General features: G+C 39.5%; 1 protein-coding gene across 10 annotated transcripts in view; it reads right to left on the bottom strand.

Moving 5' to 3' along the window:
• The window catches only part of NIN (ninein), a 114,298-nt gene that overhangs the window by 81,828 nt on the left and 19,649 nt on the right, over positions 1-12,821 (bottom strand). For all 10 annotated transcript variants that reach the window (XM_055289392.2, XM_063644571.1, XM_063644572.1 and 7 more), the window contains one exon: positions 6,806-6,887. In XM_055289392.2, coding sequence (XP_055145367.1) covers positions 6,806-6,887 — 82 coding nt within the window. The remainder of the gene's footprint in view (positions 1-6,805; positions 6,888-12,821) is intronic.

The following is a 12,821-nucleotide window of genomic DNA, read 5'->3' as shown; positions in this document are numbered from 1 at the left end:
AGCATTTCATTGATGCCAACAGAACAGGGACTAAGTTCTTACTTATCTTACTTAACCAAGAGAAGACAACAGAACAAGCCTTTGGGCCATCTATGTGTAATACCTCCTAAAATCAGGGACTTCAGCCAGACTTCAGTGCCTAACCCAAGGCCTCTGAACATAGTTATAAACACAAATCTTCAATCACTGAAATCAACAGCTAGCCCAGTGACAGGCCATAAGACCTGGTTCAAGGCACAATTGCTGAGTAAACGAAAAAGTTTCTGTTAACTGTATGTATCACTTCTTCAAAATATAAAGAAAATAATTCCAATTATGGCAGTCCTTGAAATTAGGAAGGTCTGTTACAATAAAACAGTCATCTGTACCAAAACAATGTCCTATTTTTCTAATGAGTTGGCTTTTTCAAACCTGAGTTTTTCCCCACGAATAAACAAAGAGACATTTCCAGTGAATCACATCAAGGAAGAAAGGGCTTCCTGCATTATGCTAACATCTACTAAAGAACAGAAATCTAATGCAAGATGCATCAAACGAGGACAAAATCTCTGGAGAGAGGATCCAGCTGGCATGTTGATGCCATGTAGCTTGGAGCTTGTGCCAGCATTTCCATTACAAAAATCCTCAATGGAACAGAACAGAGCCCTCAGAAATGATGCCGCATATCTACAACTATCTGATCTTTGACAAACCTGACAAAAACAAGCAATGGGGAAAGGATTCCCTATTTAATAAATGGTGCTGGGAAAACTGGCTAGCCATATGTAGAAAGCTGAAACTGGATCCCTTCCTTACACCTTATACAAAAATTAATTCAAGATGGATTAAAGACTTATATGTTAGACCTAAAACCATTAAAAACCCCAGAAGAAAACCTAGGCAATACCATTCAGGACATAGGTGTGGGCAAGGACTTCATGTCTAAAACATCAAAAGCAATGGCAACAAAAGCCAAAATTGACAAATGGGATCTAATTAAACTAAAGAGCTTCTGCACAGCAAAAGAAACTACCATCAGAGTGAACAGGCAACCTACAAAATGGGAGAAAATTTTCGCAACCTATTCGTCTGACAAAGGGCTAATATCCAGAATCTACAATGAACTCAAACGAATTTACAAGAAAAAAACAAACAATCCCATCAAAAAGTGGGCGAAGGACATGAACAGACACTTCTCAAAAGAAGACATTTATGCAGCCAAAAAACACATGAAAAAATGCTCATCATCACTGGCCATCAGAGAAATGCAAATCAAAACCACAATGAGATACCATCTCACACCAGTTAGAATGGCCATCATTAAAAAGTCAGGAAACAACAGGTGCTGGAAAGGATGTGGAGAAATAGGAACATTTTTACACTGTTGGTGGGACTGTAAACTAGTTCAACCATTGTGGAAGTCAGTGTGGCGATTCCTCAGGGATCTAGAACTAGAAATACCATTTGACCCAGCCATCCCATTACTGGGTATATACCCAAAGGACTATAAATCATGCTGCTATAAAGACACATGCACACACGTATGTTTATTGTGGCACTATTCACAATAGCAAAGACTTGGAACCAACCCAAATGTCCAACAACGATAGACTGGATTAAGAAAATGTGGCACATATACACCATGGAATACTATGCAGCCATAAAAAATGATGAGTTCATGTCCTTTGTAGGGACATGGATGAAACTGGAAACCATCATTCTCAGTAAACTATCGCAAGGACAAAAAACCAAACACCGCATGTTCTCACTCATAGGTGGGAACTGAACAATGAGAACTCATGGACACAGGAAGGGGAACATCACACTCCGGGGACTGTTGTGAGGTGGGGGGAGGGGGGAGGGACAGCATTAGGAGATATACCTAATGCTAAATGACGAGTTAATGGGTGCAGCACACCAACATGGCACATGTATACATATGTAACAAACCAGCACATTGTGCACATGTACCCTAAAACTTAAAGTATAATAATTAAAAAAAAATTGCCTCTAACAACAACAACAAAAAACACATAGACATGTATATACCTACATATTTACAAAAACTAGAATATACATATTAATAAATAAGTGGGTATGGTTGTGTTCTAATGAAAAAAAAAAACAAAAAACAAAAATCCTATAATTCAAAGCCACAGCAAATTGAATAAATAGCTAATAATTAAGTTGTTGCCCCTCTCCTATTTCAGAAAAATAATTTAAAAATTAGATTGTACACATAGATATGAAAGAATTATGCCACTGGCAATGCTAATCAGTTTGGAATTTACAAAAGACTCCTTACATCCCAATCCATTTTTCTGCCTTTATCTGAATTTCAATATTTTTCACTGGTTGTTGTTATTATTATAAAAATTGCTTTTTAGGGGAAAAACGCTAAGATTCTTAGAACTATAAATATTTGAGTTAAAAAGATGCTGAAAATAATCTAGTCCGTATCTCCTGATTCTAAAAATAAAGAAACTGTACCTCAGAGGAGTTATAAATGGCAGAGCCCAAGACTATAGAAATGATAACTTAATTTCATCTCCTCTCAAATCCCATGACAGCTTTGTTTTTATAGAATTTATATACAACTGCCTTTTATTAGGAGGCTATAAAAACATGAGATATACTATGCATTTGTCCTTGGGAAGAAGAATTTTGTAGTTTCAATGAATGTTAAGTAAAATCTTACATAAACACAAGGCTAGCATTTTTCATAGATATGGATAATGTCATTTAGATATTAGGAGGCAACACAATCAAATCTTGGAGCTGAAGGATTTTATGTATTTTTTCAGCACAACCACTTTCATATACAAGGTGACCAAAGACCACTAAGGTCATGATATATAAGATCACCTGATTTGAGGGACAGAACCAGCATTTCCTAACTCCTCACTCAAGGGTGGCTCTATTAAATCAAGCTGACTTTTCTATATTATAGTCTGGTACAATATCTTATATTTTAATTTATAAAAATCTTTGGTGTTAAAAAATATCAATTCACGGCCCTCTTGGTTTCTAAGGCTGAGCACTATGGCCCCCCTATTATTTTCAGTCTCCTTCTATGGTGTAAAGGTAACCTTTTATCTCAAAGACTACCATCTCCATTGATTTCAAAAAGGCAAAACAAAAATAACACAGACCTGGCCGGGCGCAGTGGCTTATGCCTGTAATCCCAGCACTTTGGGAGGCCGAGGTAGGTGGATCACAAGGTCAGGAGTTCAAGACTAGCCTGGCCAAAATGGTGAAACCCCATCTCTACTAAAAATACAAAAAAATTAGCCAGGCGTGGTGGCGGCCGCCTGTAACCCCAGCTACCTGGGAGGCTGAGGCAGAGAATTGCTTGAACCCGGGAGGCGGAGGTTGCAGTGAGCTGAGACTGCGCCACTGCACTCCAGCCTGGGCAACAGAGTGAGACTGCATCTCAAAAAAACAAAAACAAAAACACAGACCTGGTCCCTACTGGTATAAGATGAACTAAGCATGACCAGCCAAATAATGCAGAGGACACAAGCATCCCTGTCCCTAACGATCAGGTGAAACTTGCTTTTTGTTTATTCCTCTTTGTTGCCTCTGGCCACTTGTCAGACCCTTTTGGCCGGGCTGCACTGACCGAAGACTGGCTCACCCATTTGAAAGCTAAAATCCTCAACCTAAAGCCTTCTTGAATCACATCCCTTGGTGATTCAGCGTAAGCACCCTCCTCTGCCACTAGCTGTAAGACTTCAATTAAGGTACGTCCTTCTTTAGGCCTCTAATTGCTCATGGGTGAAATGGCAGGGTTTTCTCCAGCCCTAAAATGCTATGATCTATGATTTAAGGGATCGTTACTTCCATAAAGGGAGAGGGAGAGGTAAATGAAGGTGGCCTGTTGATGTACTGCATTTGAATCCTGACCCTACTTCCTCTGTCTCTGCCCAGCCAAACCAGTCTGCCTGCAGCGGGGTAGAGTCACTTTTTTTTTTTCTTTTTCTTTGAGATGGAGTCTCACTCTGTCACCGAGGATGAAGTGCAGAGGCGTGATCTTGGCTCACTGCAACCTCCGCCTCCTGGATTCAAACAATTCTCCTGCATCAGCCTTCCGAGTAGCTGGTACTACAGGTGCCTGCCACCACACCTGGCTAATTTTTTGTATTGTTAGTAGAGACGGGGTTTCGTCATGCTGGCCAGGCTGGTCTCGATCTCCTGACCTCAATTGATCTGCCCACCTCGGCCTCCCAAAGTGCTGGGATTAGAGGCATGAGCCACCACGTCCAGCTGAGAGTCACATTTTAGAGTGAGTGGTAGAAATGTTTGAGTAGAAAGAATTGCATGATCCCCACGAACAACTGGAGGGGCCAAGGAGAAATTGGCAAAAGACAGAAAAAGCAGAGATGCTCAGGAACAAAGCAGGGAATGTGGGAGGAAAGGCTGACTCATGTCTCAAAGCACAGGCTCAATCCTAGGTTTTATCCTGCCAGGACAAATGTTAGGGAAGTCATAAATGCTACAAGAAATGCTATCAATAAGTACTCTTCTGCTGCATTACACTGAGGTGGGGCAGTTTTGTGACGAAGACTTACTGCCTATCCAAAGGACGGAGCACACAGCAAAACTATAAAAATCCCTTCTGTGTGTCTTCCGGAAGACTTGTCCAAATTATGATCTTTGCCTGCATAGCAGTGAGGCAGACACATAACTATGAAACCACCATCTGGAGCTAGATTTATAAATATTACTTCCTGGCTGTGACCAAGCTCAACCAGCCATTGTCTAGCTCAGGGATGTCCAATCTTTTGGCTTCCCTGGGCCACACTGGAAGAAGAATTGTCTTGGGCCACACATAAAATACGCTAACACTAATGATAGCTGATGAGCTAGAAAAAAAAAAAAAAGGTCCATGCATAAATGTCATAACGTTTAAAGAAAGTTTACAAATTTGTGTTGGGCCGCATTCAAAACTGTCCTAGGCCACATGTGGCCCATGGGCCGTGGGTTGGACAAGCATGGTCTAGCTCGTCCTACTGCTTGGATCCCAACAATGTACAACTCTGGGCGGGGACCCTTCACATCTGTAGTCACTATAAATCGGTATATTTATTATAATTTTCTGGCAGGTGACAGTGACAGTACAGGTTTTGAAGAAATGGCAGCAGGAGGATCATGTGGATTAGTGGCAGGATGGCCCGTTCCAAATCCACATAAAAGCACATTATCAGCACACAGAACCCTGAAGTTATGCTTATATTACCTGTGCTCGTGTTAGCTAATATCTACCCTGGCGGTGATGTCACCATAGCTCTATTCAGGCCCCCCAGATGTCGTACCATTGTTATCAAGATGACAGACAACCTTAAAAAAGTGAAAACACCAATAAAATGAGACCATATAAAAACACAAAAGTCCATGTTCTAGCAGCGGTCACCTGTGGAAACGCTAATGTTTGTCTGGAAAATTTCAAGAATGCAATAACCTCCCTCTCATGCTCACTGAGGGCTTCCAAAGAGCTCTATCAAGTGTCAAAGTTAAGAATAACATTGCTAGGGGTGTCACCATCACCGAAAAAGGCGGAGACTCAATCCAGAATCTAAAACACTGCTAAAGGCAGTGTCTGTACACACAACACAAATCTGGAGCACTTCAGAGGGCAGGATGAAGAACTAGATCACCCGGCAAGGGTGAGAAATGAGCTCCCATCTGTGCCTCACCTAAATAGGTCACAGTGAATGACTCCTTGTAGTGATAAAATCTTAATGATTTATGCTCAGTTTCAAAACTGGACTATGTTTTTGATGTTCTCTTTTTTAAAGTAGGGTTTATTGAGGTATAATTTACATAGAGTAAATTTAATCCTTTCATTGCACAAGTCTCTGCGTTGGAAAAACTCACAAAATCCTGTAACTACTAGCACCACCAAGATATAAAAGTTTCATTGTCCCCCAAATTCCTTCACGCCCCTTTGTAGTCTACTCCTACCCCTACCCCAACAACCACTAATTGGATAAAACCAGACTGTACTGTAATACAAATTTCCACAATGTTTAGACTCTCCTTTACACATCTACCATATTTCATTGATTTGAAGACACCTCCCCCCTACACACACCAGATTTGGACACTCTGAAATGAGAATTTACAATTAATGTCATTTTACATTATAATTGGCAACAATTTTTGTTTTTAGAGATACATGAAATAACAATGTGCCTTACAACCTATGGTGCTTCGAAAAAAATCAGTGAAGTATAATATTAAGTCTTTTATTTTGAAACATTCATTGAATACTTACTACATGCTAAGCATTCTTCTAGGCACTGGAAATACAAAAATGAACAGCATGGCTCTCAAGGAATTATCACTTCAGCGGAGGAGACAGATAATTATAATGTAATGTGATAATGTCTATAGCAGAGGATTATCCACTCACTAAGACTAAGTAAAATTATCTCTAGACTGGTCACTCTTCTACCTTCAGGAAAAAATTTCCCCAAATCATATCCTTCCATGTACAAGGAAATAAGGATGAAAGCAGTTACCATTCAGCTTCACTCTACTCATTCCAAGAATGAGTTATTGCCATACCATCTGACATATTGCCTAGAAACAATCCAATTATTTTCTCCATAATACTATGCTGCTGTAGTAGAGAAGTCTCATTTTAGTTTTCAACAGCTGCAAAGCTTTTATGATAATATTGAAGAAAAGTCACTGAAAATAACTGCTCAATCTGTGAAAGGCAGATGTCCCCAATCCTTCATATACATGCTTCAAGGTCCCCAGATTCTTCCCCAGACAACTTTTAAAGGGGAATGCAGAGAAGAAAAGTGAGTGACCTTACCTGGTTCTTGAAAGTGTTCTTCATTTGATAGAGTTCTGGACAAGATGAGTATTAATGCTTCTTTAAATTGGTCAAAATGTACCTAAAAAAATTAAAAATAGATTTAAAGTAATTTCCACAGCTGTAAGAATGCAAACCTATCTACAAGGTACCAGAACTGTTTTCTTCCCATCCTGACAGGCTTGAAGTGAGTCATAATCCAATTTGTTGCCTTTTTCATTTCTCTAAAGACAGAAGGGAAAATAGGCTGATGATTTTGACACCTAGTCCCATAAACATTCATATCAATATTTATTCACCCCGAAAGAAAAAAGCTATATAGCAAAATCCTCTTTATAAACTCAGAAAAAGATATATTTTAAACTCTTAGCTCCTTTTATTTTTCTGAACAAGACCAGAAGAGAAAGACGTTAGGCTAGACATTAGAGAAGCCTTCCCAAGCAAATGATCCAATGTAATGATGTCCCAAAGACGCTTTCGTATCTTGAGATATTCTAGAAGGGAGTAAGCTGTTTTTTGAGGATGACTTGAATATAGTCTTCCTTTTTTTTTGTTTTCGTTACCTCCTACTTTTTCTTTTTATTATTATTATTATTATTATACTTTAGGTTTTAGGGTACATGTGCACAATGTGCAGGTTTGTTACGTATGTATCCATGTGCCATGTTGGTGTGCTGCACCCATTAACTCGTCATTTAGCATTAGGTATATCTCCTAATGCTGTCCCTCCCCCCTCCCCCCACCCCACAACAGTCTCCGGAGTGTGATGTTCCCCTTCCTGTGTCCATGAGTTCTCATTGTTCAATTCCCACCTATGAGTGAGAACATGCGGTGTTTGGTTTTTTGTCCTTGTGATAGTTTACTGAGAACGATGGTTTCCAGTTTCATCCATGTCCCTACAAAGGACATGAACTCATCATTTTTTATGGCTGCATAGTATTCCATGGTGTATATGTGCCACATTTTCTTAATCCAGTCTATCGTTGTTGGACATTTGGGCTGGTTCCAACTCTTTGCTATTGTGAATAGTGCCGCAATAAACATACGTGTGCATGTGTCTTTATAGCAGCATGATTTATAGTCCTTTGGGTATATACCCAGTAATGGGATGGCTGGGTCAAATGGTATTTCTAGTTCTAGATCCCTGAGGAATCGCCACACTGACTTCCACAATGGTTGAACTAGTTTACAGTCCCACCAACAGTGTAAAAGTGTTCCTATTTCTCCACATCCTCTCCAGCACCTGTTGTTTCCTGACTTTTTAATGATGGCCATTCTAACTGATGTGAGATGGTATCTCATTGTGGTTTTGATTTGCATTTCTCTGATGGCCAGTGATGATGAGCATTTTTTCATGTGTTTTTTGGCTGCATAAATGTCTTCTTTTGAGAAGTGTCTGTTCATGTCCTTCGCCCACTTTTTGATGGGGTTGTTTGTTTTTTTCTTTGAGTTCACTGTAGATTCTGGATATCAGCCCTTTGTCAGATGAGTAGGTTGCGAAAATTTTCTCCCATTTTGTAGGTTGCCTGTTCACTCTGATGGTAGTTTCTTTTGCTGTGCAGAAGCTCTTTAGTTTAATTAGATCTCATTTGTCAATTTTGGCTTTTGTTGCCATTGCTTTTGGTGTTTTAGACATGAAGTCCTTGCCCACGCCTATGTCCTGAATGGTATTGCCTAGGTTTTCTTCAAGGGTTTTTATGGTTTTAGGTCTAACATGTAAGTCTTTAATCCATCTTGAATTAATTTTTGTATAAGGTGTAAGGAAGGGATCCAGTTTCAGCTTTCTACATATGGCTAGCCAGTTTTCCCAGCACCATTTAGTAAATAGGGAATCCTTTCCCCATTGCTTGTTTTTGTCAGGTTTGTCAAAGATCAGGTAGTTGTAGATATGCAGCATTATTTCTGAGGGCTCTGTTCTGTTCCATTGATCTATGTCTCTGTTGTGGTACCAGTACCATGCAGTTTTGGTTTATTGTAGCCTTGCAGTATAGTTTGAAGTCAGGTAGCGTGATGCCTCCAGCTTTGTTCTTTTGGCTTAGGATTGACTTGGCGATGCGGGCTCTTTTTTGGTTCCATATGAACTTTAAAGTAGTTTTTTCCAATTCTGTGAAGAAAGTCATTGGTAGCTTGATGGGGATGGCATTGAATCTATAAATTACCTTGGGCAGTATGGCCATTTTCACGATATTGATTCTTCCAACCCATGAGCATGGAAAGTTCTTCCATTTGTTTGTATCCTCTTTTATCTCATTGAGCAGTGGTTTGTAGTTCTCCTTGAAGAGGTCCTTCACATCCCTTGTAAGTTGGATTCCTAGGTATTTTATTCTCTTTGAAGCAATTGTGAATGGGAGTTCACTCATGATTTGGCTCTCTGTTTGTCTGTGATTGGTGTACAAGAATGCTTGTGATTTTTGTACATTGATTTTGTATCCTGAGACTTTGCTGAAGTTGCTAATCAGCTTAAGGAGATTTTGGGCTGAGATGATGGAGTTTTCTAGATATACAATCATGTCATCTGCAAACAGGGACAATTTGACTTCCTCTTTTCCTAATTGAATACCCTTTATTTCCTTCTCCTGTCTGATTGCCCTGGCCAGAACTTCCAGCACTATGTTGAATAGGAGTGGTGAGAGAGGGCATCCCTGTCTTGTGCCAGTTTTCAAAGGGAATGCTTCCAGTTTTTGACCATTCAGTATGATATTGGCTGTGGGTCTGTCATAGATAACTCTTATTATTTTGAGATACGTCCCATCAATACCTAATTTATTGAGAGTTTTCAGCATGAAGGGTTGTTGAATTTTGTCAAAGGCCTTTTCGGCATCTATTGAGATAATCATGTGGTTTTTGTCTTTGGTTCTGTTTATATGCTGGATTACATTTATTGATTTGTGTATGTTGAACTAGCCTTGCATCCCACGGATGAAGCCCACTTGATCATGGTGTATAAGCTTTTTGATGTGCTGCTGGATTCGGTTTGCCAGTATTTTATTGAGGATTTCTGCATCAATATCCATCAAGGATATCGGTCTGAAATTCTCTTTTTTGGTTATGTCTCTGCCAGGCTTTGGTATCAGGACGATACTGGCCTCATAAAATGTGTTAGGGAGGATTCCCTCTTTTTCTATCGATAGGAATAGTTTCAGAAGGAATGGTACCAGCTCCTCCTTGTACCTCTGGTAGAATTCAGCTGTGAATCCATCTGGTCCTGGACTTTTTGTGGTTGGTAAGCTATTGATTATTGCCACAATTTCAGATCCTGTTATTGGTCTATTCAGAGATTCAACTTCTTCCTGGTTTAGTCTTGGGAGGGTGTATTTGTTGAGGAATTTATCCATTTCTTCTAGATTTTCTAGTTTATTTGCATAGAGGTGTTTGTAGTATTCTCTGATGGTAGATTGTATTTCTGTGGGATCGGTGGTGATATCCCCTTTTTCATTTTTTATTGCATCTATTTGATTCTTCTCTCTTTTCTTATTAGTCTTGCTAGCGGTCTACCAATTTTATTGATCTTTTCAAAAAACCAGCTCCTGGATTCATTAATTTTTTGAAGGGGTTTTTGTGTCTCTATTTCTTTCAGTTCTGCTCTGATTTTAGTTATTTCTAGCCTTCTGCTAGCTTTTGAATGTGTTTGCTCTTGCTTTTCTAGTTCTTTTAATTGTGATGTTAGGGTGTCAGTTTTAGATCTTTCCTGCTTTCTCTTGTGGGCATTTAGTGCTATAAATTTCCCTCTACACACTGCTTTGAATGTGTCCCAGAGATTCTGGTATGTTGTGTCTTTGTTCTCGTTGGTTTCAAAGAGCATCTTTATTTCTGCCTTCATTTCATTATGTACCCAATAGTCATTCAGGAGCAGGTTGTTCAGTTTCCATGTAGTTGAGCGGTTTTGATTGAGTTTCTTAATCCTGAGTTCTAGTTTGATTGCACTGTGGTCTGAGAGACAGTTTGTTATAATTTCTGTTCTTTTACATTTGCTGAGGAGAGCTTTACTTCCAACTATGTGGTCAATTTTGGAATAGGTGTGGTGTGGCGCTGAAAAAAATGTATATTCTGTTGATTTGGGGTGGAGAGTTCTGTAGATGTCTATTAGGTCTACTTTGTGCAGAGCTGAGTTCAATTCCTGGATATCCTTGTTAACTTTCTGTCTCGTTGATCTGTCTAATGTTGACAGTGGGGTGTTAAAATCTCCCATTATTATTGTGTGGGAGTTTAAGTCTTACTTAAAGGTACATAATATTTATTTCCCAAGGCCTGTGATTCCATAAATAAGCAAAAATCAATAGCAAATGCACAAAGGATAAAAGAATCTTAAGAAGTATTTTCCTGAATTCTTAAAAAATAGAGTTATCTTGACTGAGGTTGGAAAGAACATGACTTTTATTTAAGTAAATAGTCAGAACTAGGATATTACTTCGTTGAAAAGGTAAGAGCATTTTCTTTATGGCCAAGGATATTCTATAACTTAGATGTATGTAATCTCACCTTGGGATTTCTTCTCATCACAATTCTAGTTTGATAATGTGGCACCTATTGACATAGAACCTCCATGTAAATACAAAACTGGTACATTTGCAATTTGTTCTGCTATGGGATGGGTCTGTTTGCATGTCATTACAAAACACTGCCTAGAGGTTTAATATAGGTGACAGATAAACTTCCAAATCAAATTTACAAAAGCAGCAAACTTCATTAGTTATTGAAACAGTGGACAAAAAATCATATCATGTCTTATCTGTGCAAATCAAAACAAAAGAGAGGAATTCATTTAGATTTATATGTCATAAAATTGTATCTCCTTGCAGTTTACCACACTGTCCCAAAGTATATGTGATTTCTCTACCATGTTAGTTTTGATTGATTGGAATTACTTACTGAAATCTTTAGATTATATTGCATATATTTAAGGTGTACAACTTGATGATTTGATATATGTATACAATGTGAAATAATTACCACATTCAAGCTAACTAAAATATACATCACCTCACATAGTTACCTTTTTACAGACTTAAAAAATCTACATAATCTAAGAAGCCAGAGCAGAAGTCTGTCAAGGAAAACCAGGCACCTGCTAAAGATCCAGGGAGGTACAATCCTTGAAAGAGTAAAAGATTGTAGAAAGGTAGGCTATGTTAATTAGGTTTCACAGCCAAACATCCTGGGGGAGGGAGGGGCGGCCAGGTCCCGCTACTGTCCCAGAGTCAGGGATAGGCTCCAGTTAACACGGGCAAGGCCAGCTTCCCAACCAGCCAGTTCACAAACATCACGTACTCAAGAGCTCTGGCACTCAGGCCGCTTGACAGGCATCTGTGAATTTCTACAGAATCATTCATTCTTCTCAGGGAAGCCAGGAACAGGCTTAGGAAGACACACAAAGGCTTTATAGCTAGGTGGGTCCAGGCTCTAACCCTAGCTCTGCCTTCACTGCTTGATGTGAATTGGCGACATTACGAAGCCTCTCCAAGCTCTAGTTTGTCTGTCTGGAAAACTGGGGACATCTAACAACTGATATTTCATTCAATAATATTCATTTATTCATTCAATAAATATTTATTAAACAGCTGCTCTATGCCAGGCACTGTACTTGGCCCTGGTGACACAGTAGTGAATGAGAGTGACAAGTCCCTGTTCCACGATGCTCATAGTCTCAGGAAATGTCACAGAGAGTCCAGGCAGCTGCTAAGAGCACTGCATGTATTTTATGGTATTTATAATACTGCCTCCCTGTGTTAGGAAGATAAAATGAGAATTGGGTAAAGTATCAAGAGTGTCCTGGGACTGTTAGACACCCAGCAAGTGGTAGTTAATACTACCAACAGGTATAGTAATAGGGGTGACTGACTGTTCCCATCACTTTTATAAAGAATCAGGGCCATGGCCGGGCACAGTGGCCCACGTCTGTAATCCCAACACTTTGGGAGGCCCAGGCAGGTGGATCACTTGAGGCCAGGAGTTTGAGGCCCGCCTGGCCAACATGGTGAAACCCTGTCTCCACTAAAAATACAAAAATTAGCTGGGC

This window comes from Symphalangus syndactylus, chromosome 8 (genome assembly GCF_028878055.3).
Source record: "Symphalangus syndactylus isolate Jambi chromosome 8, NHGRI_mSymSyn1-v2.1_pri, whole genome shotgun sequence".
Lineage (NCBI taxonomy): Eukaryota > Metazoa > Chordata > Mammalia > Primates > Hylobatidae > Symphalangus > Symphalangus syndactylus.
This window is presented reverse-complemented; position numbering and strand designations above follow the sequence as displayed.